The following is a 22910-nucleotide window of genomic DNA, read 5'->3' as shown; positions in this document are numbered from 1 at the left end:
GGAAGAATAAACTTTTATTTATAGTTCATGTCCCGGAATTGTGGTTTGATGGCACCACGCATAAGCAGGCAGTAATTGGAAAACGTAAAATTGAAATTTCTTATAACAAGTAACTAATTGAACCGCGTTAAAAGACAAATCGGCACGGAAGCTCTGTAGAAGGAACCAAACGAAGAAATGATACAGATCCCCCCCTCCCCGAAGATCTTGAAATATCAACAAATAATGCAGTTCCGCACTGACGATTTCGACGACGTCCTCACCGCCACCCCTCGGAGTGGTGGTCTAGGCCTCGCATTCTGCGCCAGCACTCGGGTCATGGCTCCAATGGCCTTCTGCAGTTCAGCATCGACGGCGATGAGCGGCGTCGCGCTGGGACATTCGGGGCCCGCTTCCGACACGCCCGACAACTGCTGCGGCGTCAGTTCCTCGTCCGGCTCGTCCTCTTCGACACAGAGGCAGCAGCAGCGTGCGGGTCCCAAACCGGAGACGCTGACCAGGTCGACGAACCTCTCGTCGAGCTTCTCGCGCGAGTCGACCTGCCAGAAGGGGCAGCGCAAGCACATGGCGAGCTCGGTGCTCGTGAACCCCTCCGTGGCGTCCGCGTTGTCTCCGAGTGAAAGGGAGGCCGCGTAGCCGTCGGAGCCCGAGAGGAGATGCTGCGCAATCGTGGCCCGGCACGTGTGGTCGGGAAGCGGGACGTAGATCCGCCGCTGGAACAACGCCTGCACGCCAGCGGTCAGGAGCCAGGGGCTGTTGGTGACGCCAATCACGTACCGGCGAGACGACGAGCGGCCGTCCGGGTCGTCGAGAACATCTTGTATGCACTCGGAGAAGACCTGGGATGCAGGAAGATTCATGACGTTGGAAAAGACCGAGTGTCGATTAGTAACAGAAGTACAGCACGATGCAAGTGCTTATGCAGCTCCGTGGATATGCATAGCCATGAGTATACTCATCTTACCTTGGTGGTGAAGCAGCGCACTGAGAAGGACAACGCGAAGACACACAAGAAAACACGACACTCGCTGTGTCTTCGCGCTGTCTCATAGTTTGGTTGGGGTGTGCTCCATTGAGAGACAGTTGATTCCCTGCTATATACCTAACTTTTCACTCCCCAACCTTCGAACCTCTCTATGCATTACATTCTCTTCAACCTTCCTTCGAGGCACTGAATGTTTTACCGAGGTCAAGTGCGATAATCGGCGACGTTGGAAGGAGAGCGTCTTAAGTCGATGGGTTCGTGAGTGTGGCCTTGACAAGCGACAAGCGCCCTAGACCCGCTGGAAGTGAGGCTAGGGTGCGGGGCTTTCTTTGAACTTTCAGCTGTTTCCATGTCGTGTCGCCGTTTGATACTTTGCATACACGGCTACCACCGCATGATCTACGTGCCACGCCTGTAAATTGCCATGGCCGAAGTTAGTGAGAGGAACGTTAAGAGCGTGTTGCGCTATCCTTACAAATATCGAACCTGTGCCATTCACCCAAACGTCAACATTGATTGGTGATGTTCAACCACCCAGCGCGTCTTTTTTTTCACACTGCATATACCTTGGATGCGTGCGTTGCTCCCGCCATGCATATCTCGTCCACCCTGTCTAGGATGACCACCGTGGGCACCACCGCTCCGTCGGCGTCGAAGATACTCCTGACGGTCAGCTCCAGCTTGTGCTTCGGCTTGCGCAACAACTCCGGCACGTACACGTAGGACACCGAGCAGACCCGGATGCCGCTGCTCAGGGCTCTCGCTAGGCTGTGCTTGCCGGTGGCCGCGGGACCCGAGAGGAGCACGGTCCTCCACGACTTATGCCTGTCGCTAGTGGGCGTCCGGGAGCCGCCGAAGCTCGGGATCTGCATGAACTGCAAGAGCTGCCGCAGCACGTCCGGAAAGCCGACGTCGACGCAGCGACCGCAGTGGCGGCCCAGAACGACCAGGCCGTCCATCTCGCAGACATAGCGCTTGTCTGCGGTCCGAGTGCGGCAGGGAGGTAGGGAGATACGCTCCCACCGCTCAGGCGAAGCTACGTAGTGACTGCGGAAAGTAAATAGTTTTGACGACAGTGTAAACAGACCGCTCCGAAAAGTGTGATTTAAGGAAATGTAACTTTTGTATCAATACGAGGGCCCACCATTAGGACATTGTTGAGACTCACGCAACACGCACACACTTTCTCGATAAAGGTAAACAGTGGCTGTCGTTCTTGCACTTTGACACAAAGACAGACACGCATCCATTTACTGCGAACTTTTGTCTGCTTCACGTCATAGAAAGCTTAGCACAACGTTTTCACTATTGAGAACAACTTTCTGTTCTGACGCTTTCAGGCACGACGAAAGACACCACCGATGCCGCGGATGCATGATTCTTATTTACCAGATGGTGCCTATTTGCCACGGAAGACGCTCTAGTAAACGTCTTAACGAGAACGCGAGTGCAGCGTGCGGGAAGTCCCTTTTCATCTATCCAAGTAAACAGTCAGACGTCGTTATTAAACTGTCTATTCACTATTCAAGCTTGGTTCTGAGTTATTAGTTTCGCGAAACCAAGACGGCCAAAGAGCCTGTGTGGGTCTGGCACCCTCTGTCACTGTCTTGCTTTTGCGCTGCTGCTCTTTCGTCATGTATCAACACGCCCAGCCTGCTCTCGCTTGCCTGTCGGTTAGCCATTCCCCCTAAGTGCAAAATCACACGGTTCTTCTTATAGCAACCCACGCACTCCTGTATTAGCGTCTGGTATTCCTGGACGAGAGGGGGGGGAGGGGGAGAATGGCTGAGCATGGTTATGGCCTCTTACTCACAATTCACTCCTTTACTCATCTATAGGCGGCTCCCTAACGAGATAGGTGCCGATACATTGGAGAGGAGAGATTGAAGTTAGTCACACCCTTTGTTATGGCATCGCTTTTCTTGGCATTTGCCTAAGGGTGAAGGACGGGCCTTTGGCTCCACGTAATTGGAAGCGTTCTGAATGGTAAAAAAAGCTCGGGCAGCGGGTGTAACGTAATCCGCTCAGGGCAAAAATGACGAACCGATTCGAGACCAAGTGACCACTTCAGCTGGCCAGCACTGATAGCAGCAGCTGATAGCGTGAACTAGTGTAACCGATGGGAAAGTTTTATTCATCCAATAAAATTGACAGATTTTTGTGAACAGGTTTTTAGTTTACGCCATGAACGAGCAAGAGCCAATATACAGAATTGCACCGCCTGAGTTAACGGACCCTTGCTTGCGCGGTCATGGGGGTGTCTTGCTTCTGGTTTTCATGTAGTTTATATTTGTCTACACAGGGTGTTGTAGCTAACTTGCCTAAATACAAGATACAAAACATATGTACGGTACACAAATGCTACCAAACTGGCCTTCTTGAGTGCCCTGTTGAGCAGCAGTTATGGAGAGACCGATGGGCTAGTTGGTACTGCACTACGAGCTGCGTAGCGCGAAACGAGGCTCGTAGTACTTGAGAAACACGTAGACGAGTGCCGTGTCAGCGGCTTCTGTGTCGTCTGACGTGCACTGTATGCGTTGCGCACCACGTACATATCAGATGTTATTTGTTTTTGCTATCCGCTTAACTGACTATAAATAACAAAGTACGTTTTAAACTTCCCTTTAACTGAAACGCAAGACGCTAATCTTAATTGTTGTTGACTGCATTAAAAAAAAGTTGACAGTCGCTTTAGCATAGGCTAAAGTGAATGAAGACAGAAGTCTGCGCGCTCCCGAGACATTCATTAAATAACTTGTCATTGTCATTGCAATGCGTTGTTACTTCATATAAATTGTTTTCTGCCAAGTAAGGTCGCGGGTTTGAGTGACTTACTTACCTCTATCCTAATTAACTGTTCCCTAATTAACTACGTATTAATTAACAGCAATGGTCTTGGTATCGACTGCATTATTCAACTACATCTTATGAACTGTGCTTTAAGAAACCTTGCCTTAAAAGCAAAGGCAATGGGTCTCACTCCCCCAAAGGTCGTTAGTTAAAGTGGCTTAATTAGCTTTACTTTAATTAGAACCAAACGTAGTGGGTTCGAATGCATTAATTAACTGTATTTTATTAACTGACCTTAAAGAAACGATGCCTTAAATAAAACCAAAGGTCGTAGTTTCGAGTGCCTTAATTAACTGTACCTTAATTAAAACCAGTGGTAGTGGATTCGACATCCTTAATTTACTATATCTTATTAACTGTGCTTTAAGTAATATTGCCTTAATTAAAACAAGAAGTCGTGGGTTCTCCTCTCTTAACTATACCTCATTTACTCTGCTTTAAAAACTTTGTCTTGATTAAAACCAAGAGTAGCGTGTTCGGGTGCCCTAATTACCTATATATTATTAACTGTGCTTTAAGAAGCTTTGTCCTAATTAAAAGCAATCGTAGTGGGTTCGAGTGCCTTAATTAACTATGTCTTATTATCTGTGCTTTAAGAAACTTTCCCTTAATTAAAACCAGAGGTCGTTCATTCGACTGCCTTAATTAACTATATCTTATTAAGTGTGCTTTAAGAAACTTTGGCTTAAAAAAAATCAAAGGTGGTGGGTTTGACTGCCTTAACTTTTATTTTTTTATTCATTACCGAACTCTCAGGGCCAACAGGGCCGTTACAGAGGGGGTAAGTGGAAAAACAAAACAAGCAAACAAAAACAAGTACAAGCCAAAAGCAAAAATCATAATGCAAATGTCTGTTCAATGAGAAGCTTGGTGATGGCTATGTTGAAGGATGGCGTGTCTTCAATGCAGGCAATAAGAGGCGGAAGGTGGTTCCACTCTGCGGTAGGCTTAGGTAAGATGCAGCTAGGGATGGCAACTTCATGCGGATGATCAACACGTGATATTTGATGTTCCAATTAACTATGTTTGATTAAGTGTAAAGAAACTTTGTCTTCATTGAAACAAAACGTTGATGTCTGAATTAATTTTGCGATAATCAACGACAAAGGCGGTGGTTCGAGTGCCTTAACTATATCCTATTACTTGTGTTTACGAAATTTTGCCGTAAGTAAAACCAAAGGTAGTTGGTTTGACTGCCACAAACGGCCGTGGGCGGCGCCATCAATTTTAGCGCCATTAAATATTGGTGCCATAACACCGGACGGGAAATTTTTTCATAATATGAGGATTTCAGGCTTTATCCATAAAAGAAGAAAAAGAGAAAGAAAACAACATGCAGCCATTTTATTTCAATGACTATAGTTGCTGAAATATATGATTATCGAACCATGAAAGAAAGTCCGCGCTACTTATCAATTTGTCACGTGACTACGCTCTTTATCCAGCGAAGTTAGCGCCATCAAACAAGTGCTACTTGGATATTCCATGGTACACACGCTGACTGAACGTATGTATAGGTGCAATGGAGAAGAATGGTTACCATGTTACCAGGCGACAGATTACCCTGTCGTTTAACACACCAGTGCACGATCGTCTCGGACACACCACCTCCCACCGCCACAGCCTCCTTGGCGTTTCCAAATTTTGCGAGTGGTCAATGCGCTAGCAGTTTCACGAGTTCCAATGGAGAAGTTGTCCCTATCTAGCATGCCCACCAGCACATCAGCAAGAAACTTTTCTTGCCCAAACTGAAGAACAGGTCCACTACCTTCAATCCTTCATCGTATATTACGGCAATCTTGATGAGTGCACAGGTGATGGTTGATTCAAATGATTATGTTCGAAGGCTGCATGAAAGCGCTGCATGAAAGCGCCTCGTCATTTGACAGTCCTTCAGATCTCGCGCGCTTTCTTTTTTGGAGACCGGCAAATTAAGCCCTCGTAAAAAGGCTCCTCACAGGCCACAAAGCTAATTTCGTTTATACGCTGGAACTTGGCACGTGCCGACTTGGGAGCGTTCTGCCGCAAGAATTTTTCAAATTGGATATTAATAGCCGAGTTAGAAATACTTCAGTAAAGCGAACCCATTACCTCAGGAGGCGAGTGCCGCTGCCAAGAGGGACACTCTCTCCACTTGCCCAATCTAGCCTCCGCAAGCGAAATTCCATCCCTGCGTTCTCCCATACCGGACTTCGAGCATCGCGTGACCCATGCGTCGCGGGACCCGCCTTCTTTACTTTTTCCCGCTCGCTTTGTTGCTGCGCAGCGCACTTCCGCTGAGGTGTCGCGCGCGAGCTGTTGTGTTCGTCTCTTTTCGCGTAGGACACAATTTTGTGCGCTGTGCACGAGGACACCTAACTAACGGTGTAAGTCAGTGCTACACTGAGGAAGCCGCAAGCGGATCACAGAGCATGATACCGTGCTGTAACACGGTAGAAAATGACAGTTTCGTTGTGGCGCGCACGACATCACGACGTGGGAACAAGCTGACGAAACGGAAGGACATCTCTCTGCGATGCAAAGTGCAAGAGAAACACGAAGACATTCGATTTCTGTGTTTAATAATTTCTCCAAACTTTAATTCGTCTGTTGAGGCAAAAGATTACACCAATAAGACATGTTCCCTTGAATAATTCGCAGCACTGGCTGTACCTAGGCGCACTTGTGCGATATGCACCGACACTGCGGTTGGGAAAGCAGTGCCGCCGAGAGGAAGGGCAAACAAAGTTTTGTTTGAAATTTTGAGCTCTTTCTGCGGCGCGTAGCGATGTAATGCATAGCAAATACGATCGTTAGTGGGCGTTGTATGCACGGCGCTTGTCAGCTCAAAATGGCCAGGCCTGGCGAGCAGCCATTTCAGTTACCTTACAGGTGAAAGTCAGTTGGATGCTTCAAAATACGCTCCACATTAGCTCCAATGAAAGTTTTGCACTCATATTAATAAAAATATTTCCCAGTTAACCTTATTTGCTTACTTATTGGCTATGGTGTTGGGCTGCTAAGCACGAGGTCGCGGGATCGAATCCCGGCCACGGCGGCCGCATTTCGATGGGGCCGAAACAGCCGTGTACTTAGATTTAGGTGCACGTTAAAGAACCCCAGGGGGTCCAAATTCCCGGAGTCCACCACTATGGCGTGCCTCACAATCAAATAGTGGTTTTGGCATGTAAAACCTCATAATTTAAATGTATCCGTTATCCAGTCTTTCGTCGCATTGAATCTGGTCTCGTCACAAAAGTTCAGCCACCCGCCGAAATGGAAATTTTGCTTCTGCGCACATGATGCTGATGCGAAAAACAATAATTTAAAGTTTCTGGAGTTATACGTGTCCAAACCACGATATGAATTTGTGATACGACATAGCGTGTTTCGTACGATTGCGTTTCACCGCCTGGGTTTCAATAACGTGAATTCTATGCGTGGCACACGAGTGTTTCTGCATTTACCCCCATCGAAATACTGCCGCCAGGGAATGGATTGAACACGTGACCTGGAGCTCAGCGTTGCAAGGCTACTGAGCTACAACGGTGGGCGGAAATTAGCGGAATTGAATTTCGTCAACGTTTGCGTGACGTTCATTCATGTGGTGCTTTTCTTTATTCGTTATAAGCATTTTCAGAAACTCCCCGTGGCATGCACCACCATAACCTTATTCAGCATAATTGCTCTGAAAGGCACGTATCCTTTGCTAAAAAAATTAACAGGCTTCATTACGTACCAAAATTTCTTAATCATGCTTCTAACTAATTACTGTACTGCACCTAATGCAATGTACCAATTCTAGCCAGAGAGTTTGCAAGGCATGTCCACTCGAAATAAACTCTTAGGATTTCTACAAAGGAAAGGAGGAACACTACTTCTACAATTGAGAGACTAGACCTCGTATCACGCATTACACTTGCGGTTCTTTACAAATTAGTCAACGGTGGCCTGGTGTTCCTTCGGCGTTTCTGGTATTACTACATCCGTAGAGGATTAAAGCTTGGATATTTTGCCAACTTCCCCAAGGCCGCGAATGTAGGACGTCCTTTTACCCGCAGGCGTCTTGTAGTACTTCAGCTTAGGACCATGCGACTGGTCAGTAATCACTCATACCCTACTTCGTCGCGTCAAGACTGCCATATTTGAGGCCCTCGGTACACGTTAAAGTATACATACGTGGAAGTATGCATACAGAACAGTATAATTAGCACTACCAAAATATACCTGTAGGTCTGCCTTTCCAGACAGGCGCAAACTTTCGGAAATATTGCGCATGTAAACGCGTTAGCGGTGCCTGCCCATCACCGTCCGTGTGTTTTCTGTGTTGCGGATTAAGTTGTAGTTATGTGCCGTAACAAAACGGAGAAAGAGATGAAATAAATAAGAAAAGCAGGGAGGTGAACCAGACCAAAACAAAATCCAACTTGCTACCCTACGTCGGGTGAAAAGGGAGAGCAGAAAGATAAGGAAATAGAGAGCAAGGCGGAGCACGTGCGCATGACCATCTAGATATACCCCGCACAGCATAACAGTTAACACTATCAAGCACAAAGGTTGCTGTGAAAGAGTGTTGTTAGTAATGTTAACAAAGCTTTCGCAGCCTAAAAAGCCTGTTGTTGGGGGTGTTGTTGCTTAGGTGCCATGGTATAGACGGCGCGATGTATCCTGACCCGAACAAGAACATGGGCACAAACATACACTCGGCGCTTCTTGTGCGTCTGTTTTTATGTACACATTGTCCGTGTACTTCACACCGGTTATACCAGGACGTTCCTAGCACCCTGCGACGACTTGCGACGCCGGTGTCCTAAGATTTCTTCAAAGAATCGTCTATGATTAACACGAGATTGTAGAGCGCCACTGTGCTTGATACAATGTTAGGCTGGATTCCCACAGCCTTCAAATGACCCATCTCGTGGCCGTCACGGCACCGGTATTGGACGTGAGACAGCATTTTCCAGACGGTGCTCTTCAAAAATAGGATCCCGGCGACATTCAGAACATGGGCCAACGTCACTGGCGTGCACTTTTCTGGAATGAACCAGGCACAGAACGCTTTGTCATAAGAGACACCTGTGTCGTGATGGTGACGGGAAGGTGTTTCACGGCTATGGAGATCAAGCCTTGAAGAATCGGTCGCTTGCGACCACAGGGCCATAGAGTCGTAGCTCAAATATCCAAATATTGCCCACAGCTGCGCTCACCTTAGCGTCCCGAGCTTGGCAGCGCACACGCGCATGCGGCAGAGGATGATCTCCAGGGCGCTCTCCAGGTGCATGACGGCATGCGTGTAGTGCGCCAGTGCTGCTGCGTGATCGTTCGACACGATTTCCAAGTACGCAGCGCGCTCGGCGTGCTTGCGAGCTCGGCTCAGGCGGTTCATCTCCAGTGGGAAGGCGAATTTTGGCGTCGGACACCGAACGGTTGAATTTAGCAATCCCTGACCTCTCGTCTTCTTCTTCTTTCTCGCCTGAATAACTGGCATCGCTTCATGCTAACCGCTGATAGACCGGGTCTCGTCAAATACGAAATGAACCTCCCGACAATCAAGGGATGATTACTGTTTTGGAAAAAGTGATGAATTTCGACAATTCTAAAGTAAGGCAATGTTAGGTATGGCTGCACTCATGCACGTATTCGTGCGCGCTGTAAATCAAGGTGCACAAGAAAGAAGTGTTGAGAGCTAATGCCACTGCATTTCTACCTCCACAGGTATGATCTTACCGTGTCCACTTTTGCCTGCAGTGCGGTGGACTCTAAAGAAGCGATCACTTTGTGCTCGCTTGTCGAAATTTTTACTTGCGAAAGAAGGTTCCTCATGGTCCATATATAAGCAAGCTGGACCTCGGCATGAATGTCCCCGACTTGCTTTTTTTGCGCTTCCAATTTAGTGTTTGTTGTCGCTGAAAAGTTCGCAGTGCAATAAAACACTTTATGCCCCAACAACTGGCACGTGACGGCAAGCTTCGGCGCGCGCCGACAAGCGAACGCTTCCCTTCGCGTTGGTGGGAGGAAGAGGGCACGCAACCACTGGACAGAAGCTCCGACGCGCGCCGAAGCTCGCTCCTCGGCAGCCTCGGCTGCGGCGCACTGTTGCTGGACTGTTCTGTCTTCATCCGTCAAAGTCCGGCCTAAAGCAGCCTGCTGTAAACTAAGCTTGAAACAATAAGTTAGTGATATGTATGTGCTTTTAGATATAAAAAACACGTTTGAATAATGAATATACCCTACCGCAACAGTTTGTTTTATTTTTGAAGTAACAATAGTGCAAAAAAATGTCGACATCAGCGCTCGCGCGTCGTCTGTCTGCAAAATCACTTTGCAAACACCTGCGCGACGATGCCATATCATATCAAAAACTGTTGGTAGCTTATTGCACAGCCAACTATATAAAAATTAGGCGTGCAAAGTATCACTGAAAAAAATCTGTGTTGGAAATATTACCGCGTAGTAGTGACGGCAAATAAATAGTGCCGACTCAATCGCAACGATAGCGGCGAGCAATGTCGGCAATCGTCGAAAATCTCATCTGCAGGTCAAGCGCGTCGGTTTGCATACGTCAGTCGTCGAAAGTTACAACCTATTCGCTGGTGCCCACGCGCCTTCCAGAAACTACTACACAATTCGTGTCGCGTATGCAATCAGGTTAACAAGGTTCGTCGACAACAGACAGAACCATCGATAACATTCGCGAAACTTCCGATACGTTCAGGCGCATCCTGTACCGAGCCATAACGTTTAACGTCTTTTAGCCGGTGAAATACGGTAACCGGATACAGATAAAGCATCCGTGTCAATATAATTGTGCTTGTTGGTGCGTGAAAGAAACGTGAAAATGTGGGTTCTGAGAAAATCAGCAAAAAAGAATTGAAACATCTGTAGCACTCACAAAAAAAGGAAACTAGAATAGCTAAAATGTATGCAATTCGTATCTTGTCTCCCGCCAATTCTTGGTTGTGTCGAATCTAGCCCATAGAGCACCTCTATTATTCTAGGTTGTTTTGATGCATCAACAGCGCATCCAGAGGCCTTCACATTGAGTGTATTGCTACAAAACATTTTCACAGTGCAAGGGCCATGTTCTATTGTAACTGGTTTCCACATGTCAAGTTTGTCTTTCTTTACATTAATGAAATGACATACCGTCAGATAATACAAGCTTGAGAATTGGAGGGCTTTAATAGGGGTCTTTCGTTTCCCTTTGCCAAGTCGTACTATTGAAGCGCTTATCCGAATGTATGGCAGCAGCTCGTTTGCATAGTATAAGCAATATATAAACAGGTTATTTTCACAATTTATGCACTTCGTCACCACAAAAAGAAAAAAAATGCAGTTTATTGTTTTCAGCCTGCTATGATGTTTTCACTGAGAAATATATATTCAAATTGTTCTGCAAGGCACGCAATAATTGCTGTGGCATATTATTTTATTGCACAACACTGCATACAGTAGCCAGCCATTACTGAAACTCAGAAGAAATTGATAGCACAATGCATATGACCAGGCACATAGCACATTATTATGGCACTTTCTTAATTCATGCCTTTTTATTCGCACAAAAGCTACTGCACTGAAATAGTATACTTTGCTAGAGAGCCTTTGTACTGGTGCACTTACGAGCACTAGGTGAGACAAAATGTAGAGAAAACATGAATGTAGTAGACAAAAAAATGGAAGATAGAGAAACAAATAGGGAAAAAAGGAAACGAGGAAAAGTAAAAGGTAGTTAATTCTACGTGATTATCTACAGATACACAAAACAAAGGAAATGAACTCTGAAGTATGTTTTGGAGTCGAGTCTTATTAGCACAATCTTGCAACAAGCCCAGACAACGAATGTGGAATGCTACCTGGTATACTGTTGCGGCTCGAACAAATGCATATGATCAAGAAGCTTTAGGGAATGTAAAATGTCATGGACCACCTTATAAAGGAACAAAAGGTGTGATTAAGTCTTGAATCTAGAGGTGCGAGTAGAAGTATATTTGAGAAGGCTCAACTGTGGTCGCCAGAATGGCAAAAGTCGTGCTTTAAGGTAGATATCAATTTATTCTGGATGCGTTCAATGAGGTCAGAATTAGATTTGCTCATTGCACCCCCTTCTACAGAGGCATACTCTAGTAGTTGGAGGCACACAGTAGAATTTCAGAAACCCAACAGGTGAGTGGAAATCATGCAATATACGGCATGCAATTCCAAGAGCGTGAAGGGCATGTTGTGTAGTTATCTATATGAAGAGAAGCCTAGTATTTTGTCGAAGTACACACCAAGATCTTTCATTTCATCGACCCTAAGGAGTGGAGCATCACGTAGGGTATATAAATATTTCACATGGTGCGTTTTCTGCATATAACAAGCATTTAAGAGTATTTATTGTTTCTGCACTAGTTTGAGAGTGAAAAAATGTCATTTTGGGAAGTCGATGCCGTGGTGAACACTGTTGACAGTCTGAAATAGTTTTAAGTTGTCAGCACACAAAGTTATGCTGTTCATTTATTAAAATGTTCTCAGCACTAACAGAAAGCGAGGAATCCAATATCGATTCAAACACTTTTGACGCACTGCAGAGGATAGATATAGGTCGGCATTTAGTAACTGCACATCTAGCACCTGATTTGTGCATGGACAATGTCCATGCTACCTTGTGAGTGCTAGAAAAGGTACTAGAATTTAGGGAACTATTGAATGTGCTTGTGAGAATGGGGAACAAGTATGCTTCCATACGTCTTAACCCTTTCAGACGCCACTTTATCCCGTTGATTGAAAAGTTGCTTTCACCACATCTCTTGCATCTTCAGAATCGTAGAAAGTGTACAGCTGCAGAAAATATTAAGAATTTTCAATTGTTTAGCAAGTTTTGTCAAGTTTACAAAATTTCGAGTCCATGCAAAAACTAACTACAGGAACACAAAATATGAGAACGTGTACTATTTCGTGTTTTGAAAAGTTTGAAAAGCACTTATTTACCTACTTGAATATTATACCTGGTGCACGACATTGTAAAAAACAATGAAAGAAGTGAACTCGCTACATACAACATACTGACACAGAGTAAAAACACCCAGCCGTCTTCGTTCCCACTCATTTTGTTAAAACATTCTGCACGTTATTCAAAATTGCAGCACAGTTCCAAAAATAGGTGTTTCAAGATGTATGAAACACAATTTAAATACCATTACTTTCATCGATGCTTTTGCTAATGATGCACTCTCCTGCTGTGCACAATTGTGTAGACAGCGTCTCAAAGGGTCAAGCTCTACGGAATACCATCAACACCACAAGAAACGGAAGGTTTAAGGAAAAGTTTAAGGCACTTCATATACTTGGAAACAAGGTTTTCATTGACTGATAGCATACACTGTGCCAGACAGAGAAGGGAGGTTACTTGAAGCATATTTCACACCATATAGCAAACAGAAATGTTCTGCAAAGGCATCAACAGTGTTCGAGACAACACCACTATTTTCATGAAGAAGACGTACATCTTTGGCACTCTTTTTAGAAGAGAGAGCCCCCTAAGCTCTAGAAATATTTTGAATTATGTGTCACGCTGGCTTCAACACAATAAATGTGGTCGTAGTGATGATTCTAATAATAATCTTAGTGGTAACTTCGCACTCTAGACTAAAAAAAAAGGCTGATGCCTGTATGTTAGAGCATCTGATAACCAGCCATCTAGAGCAGGAATTTGCAAGATGCAGAAGACACTTCCTTCCCCTCCACGTGCACACACACTTGCTCAATAACACAGCACGGCACACACGCACACATTCGACCGGTGCACAACACACAGGAGTGCCACTTCAGTCTGGTTCCAAGGAAGGAGAATCCAAATGGTCAGGGGGGTGGAGAGAAAGCTCTGTACGACACATATAATCATGGAGTTGTGGTTGCGGGCCATAGAGGCGCGATGAGGGCTCAGGCTGTGCTGACTTGTTCAGACGAACTGAAGAAAGATTAGTGCTGTCCAGAGAGTCGTCAAACACCCTGCAGTATAGATTAGTGCAATGTTGCGTTGGTATTGCAGGGTGTGCTACTTGAAGGGTTTGAGGCAATCCTCGAAGGCTGGCATGAGCTCGTGACAACCGAAAAGAAGGGAGTAAAGGGTGCGTGGTGTCCGGCGCTGAACAAGCTTAAGTTTGTTAGCGTCGCGAGTTTGGTACAGGAACTATACTGATGAGCAGTACTCAAGTCGTGACAGAATCATAAAAGTGTAGAGTGCTTGGAAAACCTTAGGTGATCAGGGAAGGGAGACACGGGACACAAACCCAAGAATGGGCCAGTGCTTACATACAGTGCTGGTGACATATGCGGAAAAGTTGAGAGAAGAGCTAAATGTTACACCCAGAATGGGAAGGGCCCAAACAGTCTTTATAGAGGTGCCTCCAAAGAAGAAGGTTGGACGTGCAGCAGTTTCGTTGTGGCTGATACGCATGGCAGCACTTTTTACGGTGCTACTACAAAGTTTGATATTGTAGGCCCAGTCGTTCACCTTTACGGAATGTATTTATTGTAAGCACATATGCTGTGCATCAGCATATTGTTGTTGTGGAAGTGTTAACTTGTTAATCAAACACATTCTGCGCAGATGCATCAGTAACTTGGTTTTGAGTAGATCTTTGCCCTGACTACAATTTATAGTATCGCAGCAAGAAAGATTTTAGTAGAAGCTCAAGGGATTCGAGCCGTTTAAGCATACACACTGCACAAAGCACTGATGACATCTTTTCACCTTCCCCCCAATGCACTCACACAATCTACACTTTCCATAAACAAAAAGTGATAAAAAATCAATCGTACGCTGAACGTGCAAGTGAAAGCGTGCGAAGGTGAGCTGGGGAACGCGGCTCAATCTCGCGTGCGTGAGTGAGGAAGGTTTGCCGAGAGCGCGCCCTCTCCTGTCGCGCGCGAGGCACGGGGGTGAGGCGAGGGAGCGGACGTTCTTCGCCGGCGGCAACTGCGTACGGCGCGGCCGTGGAGGGCGCCGTACCTCACGGCCGCGCCGTACCTTGAAAGCGATGTGCGACTTGGCCAAAGTGCGCGCCCACGCGGGCCTCATCTCCAAAGGGATCTGCGATGTTTGCAGAGTGCGTGTAGTGCCAGTAACGTTGAAGCGAGTGCTGGACGAAGATCAATTCGCTCGCAACTGCTACCGCGATTCCTCACTCCAGCGCTTTGACAGCGAGATGTGTCCATATTAGAGCGCAGCTCTTTGGCGTCCGTTCCTGGGTTTCGCGTCGTCGTCGTCGTCGGCCTCGTAACCAGCTCCGCCCCCCTTTCATCCCCCCAGCGCTAGCAGCGACCGACTGATACCGCTGGATGTCGCTGACGCCGCTAGAGAGTCAAGATAACGTGACTGCATAGAACACCGTCGCCGCCATGCAGAAAGAGGAGGAAAGGGTCCCCCCCCCCTGTTCTTGTGTGGCGGATAGGGTGCTCTTCAGTTGCCGACGCGCCGGTTATTCGTTGTCCCTGAAACCAACTCCGCAGCTGGGGTTGACTCACTATCGGCGTCAGCGGCATCAGTCAGTCGCTGCTATCTCTTCCCTCCTCCCTTTATCGTGTTGTCCGCTTGCTGCGCGCGCTTCTGCCCCCATCGTTTGCCGCTGGGTGTACACGCCGCCCCCCTCCCCCCTCTTCCTGCGAGTCTCCGGTTGTCAAAGCGCCGGCTCGAACTTAATTCCTTTCTTCGCTCCTCCTCCAATGCAACCCCTGTGCGGTGGCAATCAGAGAGCCAGATCGGTGGCGGCGGATCTGTATATGTGCACCGCCCGAGCCGAAATTGCCGCTGCCGTTCGCCCTGTGCGGTGGCAATCAGAGAGCCAGATCGGTGGCGGCTTGACATAAAGACAAACAGCAATTTCCTAACACTTATGCGGGAGAACATCCCGTTCCTCTCGCTCGTAACGCGTCCCACGGCTGTGACAACCTCGCGAGGCACTTGTATACATCTCGTCTTTGAGAATCAAGCATTGGTGTACGAAGTCGAACATATATCAGTCTATTTCTCCGACCACAAAGCTTCCTTCATGACTGTCAAGAACTGTTAGTGGAGTCTTTGTTAAAGGAATACGTGTGAAAAATAAAAAAAAATTCTGTGATAGCGCATACATGTGTTGCTCGATTTCTTTGCCTCAATCTATCGAAAAGGTGAAACAGCTTATTTGCTGCGCTCAAACTTCGCATTAGGAAGTAACGTAATCGTCGGTAATTTTTTTGCCTGTGCGCGTGCAGCGCCGTGCTTGTTAATTTAGTCAAAACACGTCGGCGGGTTAGTTGGTATGAATCCATCACAGAATGTGTAAGCGTGATTGAACGAGGACGTAGCAAGAAAAACGCAGATACAGCGCTGTCTCTGTGCGTCTGTTTCTACGTCCTCGTTCAGTCGCACATACACATTCTATCATTATTAAGTTAGTTAGTAAAGGAATGTTTACAAGCATACATGGCCGATAAATCTACTATCCTTACTTCGTATACCTATCTACTAACTTGACATCGCAATCGGTGCTTCGCGTTTCGGGCGAAAGCGCGACTTTTTTGCTTGCGACTTTGTGCACTCGCTCGCCAATGTCACCCATGAGCATGGTGGCGTGATGACGACTGTATGACACCCATGCAGTGACGACGCCGGAATTATGAAGAAGGAATGATGTCGATGGAATGAAAAATGGGGCATAACGATGAGGGTATGACGACAACGAAATGACGGTTCTTTAAATGATGATGATGATATAACGTCCAAAGTGTAACGAATATGCTATGAGGACACTGAGATGATGACCAGTGAATGTCGACAATGGTGTGACAACGACGGTAGACGAGGTTGGGATGACGATGACGGCACGACCACGATGGCATGACGACGATGGAATTACGATAGAAGCATAACAGAAACTATATGACGGCGGTTCTATTAAAAATATGGCAGTACGTTCGATGATAGGATGAAGACGGAATGACGTCAATGGATCGCCGAAGGCGCAATGACGACGGTTGCGTGATGACAATGGGGTGACGTGGCTGAATGTTATTACTATGATAAATTGACAGCGTGATGATGACGGCATGACGACAATGGTATGACGACGACTGCGTCTGACGGCGACGGTCTGACGACAACGGTATGACGAGAGCAAGATGCCGAAGTTTGATTGACGATGATAGAACTACCGCGATAGCATCACGACGACAAATGACAACGAATGAATGACCACGATGGCATAACAGACATATGACGACGATGGCGTGACGATTACGGCATGGCGAGATTTGGATGATAAAGCAGTAGGAACGACGATAGCACGACCACGACAGCATTACGATGCCGGTATGACAATGGATGCATGATAGCAAAGTTCTGTCAACGATGCAATGAAGACGACGGCATAACTATGGTGGCGTAATCACAAGTGAATGATGTCAGTATATTACAATAGAATTACGAAGAAAGATTTCGTCGGAAGGATGAAGGCGTTATGATTATGATGGAAACACAACAGTGGGACGAAGTTATTGAAGTGATAGCAAAATGATTCCGTAAGGACGATGACAAAATCATTGCGTGACGACGATGGCCAATGCTGTGATGACGATGTGTGACAACGATGGCACGATCACGACGGTATGACAGGAATTTGATAACGAAGAGTGACTAAGAACGACGAAATGACCACGAGAGAATCACGACGCCGTTGTGACAACAGATGCAACCAATGAGAAGAGCGCAATAAGAAAACTAGTACGACGGCAATGCAACGATCACGATGAAATCACGGCCACGAGCAGGTACCTATCGACCCGACCTATTACACAACTTGGGCCAATGAATCAACGTAAAAGGCGAGTTGACAATGACATGGCAAGAGTCACATGACGAAGTTGGAAGAACGACGGTGGGCTGACCACGACGACTGGATGTATGAACGGATGGATGGACGCATAGATAGATAGACAGATAGGCTTAAAACAGCTGAAGTAGGGAAAGCATGATAATAGCATTAAAATTGTGAAATGCTTTAAGATATGGGCCGCAGTATGTTACAAGATTTCTTAGCATGTGCCGCATGCCTTAATTTGACACCGTGTTTTTATCACTGTATTTGTGTATCGGTAAAATTTCTTTATATTTCCCAATCTGACGGTGGTTTAGTTGACTTAATTGTTTTACTGTAAATTAAGGTGAGGTATTTGCTGCGAGTTCCGCGTTTCCGTCCATTCATGACATGACGAGATGAATGGCTCTCTATCCTGATGTATAGTTTGTCACCATAGATAGCTCAGCGCTAGTTCTTCGCACAACCGTACAAGCCCCCAAATAGGGATTGAATGATCAGGCTTGATTGCCGACAGCAGAAGGCGCCGTTCTCTCTTCATGTTGCAGCTGGGCCTGCTCAACTTCTGCTATATAGACGTCAACTGACCCAGTGGTTTATCGTATTACTTGCAGCAGTAGCTCAGTGGCTATTGCTGTGCGCTGGTCAGCACAAGCTCCTGGACTTCTTCGCAGTCCCAGCGGTCGCATAGCAATGAGGGAGGAATGCAAAAACGCTCGTATACCGCGCATTGAGTGGACGTTGAACAATACCAGGCAGTAAAAGTCAAAGTCAAAGTTACAGGGTGCCTCAATCATTAGGTTTTGCACGTATTATACCAGAATTTACTTACATAGTTACGGCCTTATTGGACTAGAGTTACGTTTTAATAACGATCGAAAGTTGACGAGCGTGTTTGTAGTCCTTTAACAGCCAAATAAACGCAACATCAGTGCGAACGACACAAGCGCTTTCTTGTCCCATATCTCGCACGGTTAGAATAATATAAATCGGTCCCAGTTGATTCACATGAAGGCGTCGCTGAATTTGGGTTCTGTATTTTACCATCGCGCTCATCCTGTCGCTCTCTCCTTCATCATTCCAAAAGGTTTAAACAAACGTGAGATCTGGCTACGTGCCTGAATGTTGCAGTAAAGTTTGTTTTCAATTTGAATTACGCCCAAAAATATGCACTCTCTATGCCAGAGCAGCTCCTACACCTCGGAAGAATAAACTTTTATTTATAGTTCATGTCCCGGAATTGTGTTTTGATGGCACCACGCATAAGCAGGCAGTAATTGGAAAACGTAAAATTGAAATTTCTAATAACAAGTAACTAATTGAACCGCGTTAAAAGAAAAATCGGCACGGAAGCGCTGTAGAAGGAATCAAACGAAGAAATGATAAAAATCCCCCCCCCTCCCCAAAGATCTTGAAATATCAACAAATAATGCAGTTCCGCACTGACGATTTCGACGACGTCCTCACCGCCACCCCTCGGAGTGGTGGTCTAGGCCTCGCATTCTGCGCCAGCACTCGGGTCATTGCTCCAATGGCCTTCTGCAGTTCAGCGTCGACGGCGATGAGCGGCGTCGCGCTGGGACATTCGGGGCCCGCTTCCGACACGCCCGACAACTGCTGCGGCGTCAGTTCCTCGTCCAGCTCGACCTGTTCGACACAGAGGCAGCAGCAGCGCGCGGGTCCCAAACCGGAGACGCTGACCAGGTCGACGAACCTCTCGTCGAGCTTCTCGCGCGAGTCGATCTGCCAGAAGGGGCAGCGCAAGCACATGGCGAGCTCGGTGCTCGTGAAGCCCTCCGTGGCGTCCGCGATGTCTCCGAGTGAAAGGGAGGCCGCGTAGCCGTCGGAGCCCGAGAGGAGGTGCTGCGCAATCGTGGCCCGGCACGTGTGGTCGGGAAGCGGGACGTAGATGCGCCGCTGGAACAACGCCTGCACGCCAGCGGTCAGGAGCCAGGGGCTGTTGGTGACGCCAATCACGTACCGGCGAGACGACGAGTAGCCGTCCGGGTCGTCGAGAACATCTTGTATGCACTCGGAGAAGACCTGGGATGCACGAAGATTCATGACGTTGGAAAAGACCGAGTGTCGATTAGTAACAGAAGTACAGCACGATGCAAGTGCTTATGCAGCTCCGTGGATATGCATAGCCATGGGTATACTCATCTTACCTTGGTGGTGAAGCAGCGCACTGAGAAGGACAGCGCGAAGACACACAAGAAAACACGACACTCGCTGTGTCTTCGCGCTGTCTCATAGTTTGGTTGGGGTGTGCTCCATTGAGAGACAGTTGATTCCCTGCTATATACCTCACTTTTCACTCCCCAACCTTCGAACCTCTCTATGCATTACATCCTCTTCAAGCTTCCTTCGAGGCACTGAATGTTTTACCGAGGTCAAGTGCCATAATCGGCGACGTTGGAAGGAGAGCGTCTTAAGTCGATGGGTTCGTGAGTGTGGCCTTGACAAGTGACAAGCGCCCTAGACCCGCTGGAAGCGAGGCTAGGGCGCGGGGCTTTCCTTGAACTTTCAGCTGTTTCCATGTCGTGTCGCTGTTTGATGCTTTGCATACACGGCTGCCACCGCATGATCTACGTGCCACGCCTGTAATTTGCCATGGCCGAAGTTAGTCACAGGAACGTTAAGAGCGTGTTGCGCTATCCTTACAAATATGGGACCTGTGCCATTCACCCAAACGTCAACATTGATTGGTGATGTTCAACCACCTAGCGCGTCTTTTTTTTTCACACTGCATATACCATGGATGCGTGCGTTGCTCCCGCCATGCATATCTCGTCCACCCTGTCTAGGATGACCACCGTGGGCACCACCGCTCCGGCGGCGTCGAAGATACTCCTGACGGTCAGCTCCAGCTTGTGCTTCGGCTTGCGCAACAACTCCGGCACGTAAACGTAGGACACCGAGCAGACCCGGATGCCGCTGCTCAGGGCTCTCGCTAGGCTGTGCTTGCCGGTGGCCGCGGGACCCGAGAGGAGCACGGTCCTCCACGACTTATGCCTGCCGCTAGTGGGCGTCCGGGAGCCGCCGAAGCTCGGGATCTGCATGAACTGCAAGAGCTGCCGCAGCACGTCCGGAAAGCCGACGTCGACGCAGCGACCGCAGTGGCGGCCCAGAACGACCAGGCCGTCCATCTCGCAGACATAGCGCTTGTCTGCGGTCCGAGTGCGGCAGGGAGGTAGGGAGATACGCTCCCACCGCTCAGGCGAAGCCACGTAGTGACTGCGGAAAGTAAATAGTTTTGACGACAGTGTAAACAGACCGCTCCGAAAAGTGTGATTTAAGGAAATGTAACTTTTGTATCAATACGAGGGCCCACCATTAGGACATTGTTGAGACTCACGCAACACGCCCACACTTTCTCGATAAAGGTAAACAGTGGCTGTCGTTCTTGCACTTTGCCACAAAGACAGACACGCATCCATTTACTGCGAACTTTTGTCTGCTTGACGTCATAGAAAGCTTAGCACAACGTTTTCACTATTGAGAACAACTTTCTGTTCTGACGCTTTCAGGCACGACGAAAGACACCACCGATGCCGCGGATGCATGATTCTTATTTACCAGATGGTGCCTATTTGCCACGGAAGACGCTCTAGTAAAAGTCTTAACGAGAACGCGAGTGCAGCGTGCGGGAAGTCCCTTTTCATCTATCCAAGTAAACAGTCAGACGTCGTTATTAAACTGTCTATTCACTATTCAAGCTTGGTTCTGAGTTATTAGTTTCGCGAAACCAAGACGGCCAAAGAGCCTGTGTGGGTCTGGCACCCTCTGTCACTGTCTTGGTTTTGCGCTGCTGCTCTTTCGTCATGTATCAACACGCCCAGCCTGCTCTCGCTTGCCTGTCAGTTAGCCATTCCCCCTAAGTGCAAAATCACACGGTTCTTCTTATACACCAGAACACCGTGAATTCAAAGCGCGCCGCCATATTGATGAGCGCTCGTCGCGCCATCTATCGCAAGCGCCGCGAAGTAGCAGGTCTGGGCTGCCACGCCGGGAGATGCGACCCGGCGCATAAGCGAAACTTGGGCTTTTCAGCTGGGCGGAAGGCGTGTGTCACGTTTTTTCTAACCTGTAATTTTCGCTGTCTCGATCCAATCAAACTTCAAGACATCATGCAAGTCCGCAATGGCCACACTGAGTGCTGTGCAGGCTGCAGAAGCGAATACATCGGGCAAGTACGCTATTACGTTTGTACAAACCGCGCGCTATATGCTAGAACACGTGTGAGCTTTAATATCTCCGCATTTTTGGCACGTAACCTGTGAAGAAATATACAGCACTGTGTTGGTGCCATATATTAATAAAGCACGCAGAACATTGTCCTCTGCACTTTCAGTTTGGTCTTGTTTGTCATGGTCACTACAGGGTTGGCCGCGTTTGGCAACCAACTGGCGAGGTCGTATGACTGGGCTTATAGACTGCCTGATTAGCAGACGCCTGCCCTTCACCACCTGCACATTGAAAACAAAATATATGTTATAGTAAGAACGGCTGTAGTTCTTTCCCATGCCATCACTATTGCGAAGATATAAAGTCCTCTCAAGATGAAAAATACACCAGGCAAATTGTATCGTGCAACCACTTAAGAGTACAACATTCAGAACACAAGCCTACAGCACTCGAACAAGCAGCATACGACTCGAACAAGCAGCATACGAAGCTAAACCTGCACTCAATGGAAAATGAGGAATTACAGTAGTTATAATGCTCAACTACATGTGCAGTCAAAGCCCGTTAACAGGGTGAGCATGGCAGATGCAGGTGTTGTACAGCTGCTGCAAAAACCATGACAGGGCACATAAAATTACCATCCCTACTTTAAGCTGCATCATCAGGGACCCCTTTGTACAATACAACAACCGCACCTGCATTAAATTAGCCCCACCAACTGCAGGTATACCTGGTATCAGACCTGTTTCGCCTGTGCGAGGCCATATCGGATTGTGGGCGCTCCCTTAGAAAAGAAAACAGTAAAATAAAAAAACTGGCGAGAACGAGCAAAATTTTGTTACAAAATACAACAATAACTAACCACCTTATTTTCCTCGCTATATGAACGGAAAAATCTTACGCTTTACCCCGCATAACAGCCCGCACGCAGTTTAGAGCTCAGGAAGCTCAGATGAATTCGTCACCGATGACACCTACAACACCGGCTCGTAAAGACAGGCGCGCTGCACGTACACCTTCGGCGACGAGCAGTCGTCGTTTACGTTTTTGTGGACGCATGCTACGTGACG

General features: G+C 47.4%; 2 protein-coding genes across 2 annotated transcripts; both read right to left on the bottom strand.

The window, feature by feature from the left end:
• Positions 1-196: 196 nt before the first annotated feature.
• On the bottom strand, positions 197-1982 carry LOC142563607 (vacuolar protein sorting-associated protein 4A-like). Its single transcript, XM_075674184.1, has 2 exons — positions 1552-1982; positions 197-839 (listed from the first exon to the last, which is right to left on the bottom strand). Exons 1-2 carry the CDS (start codon positions 1942-1944, stop codon positions 216-218), a joined length of 1017 nt encoding a protein of 338 aa, XP_075530299.1. The 5' UTR covers positions 1945-1982; the 3' UTR covers positions 197-215.
• A 16910-nt stretch (positions 1983-18892) lies between these two features.
• LOC142563606 (vacuolar protein sorting-associated protein 4A-like) lies at positions 18893-20886 on the bottom strand. The gene is made up of 2 exons (XM_075674183.1): positions 20409-20886; positions 18893-19695 (listed from the first exon to the last, which is right to left on the bottom strand). Exons 1-2 carry the CDS (start codon positions 20799-20801, stop codon positions 19072-19074), a joined length of 1017 nt encoding a protein of 338 aa, XP_075530298.1. The 5' UTR covers positions 20802-20886; the 3' UTR covers positions 18893-19071.
• Between the last annotated feature and the right edge of the window lie 2024 nt (positions 20887-22910).

Source organism: Dermacentor variabilis, chromosome 11, assembly GCF_050947875.1.
Source record: "Dermacentor variabilis isolate Ectoservices chromosome 11, ASM5094787v1, whole genome shotgun sequence".
NCBI lineage: Eukaryota > Metazoa > Arthropoda > Arachnida > Ixodida > Ixodidae > Dermacentor > Dermacentor variabilis.
The sequence above is the reverse complement of the archived record's forward strand: the minus strand, read 5'-3'. Positions and strand labels throughout refer to the sequence as shown.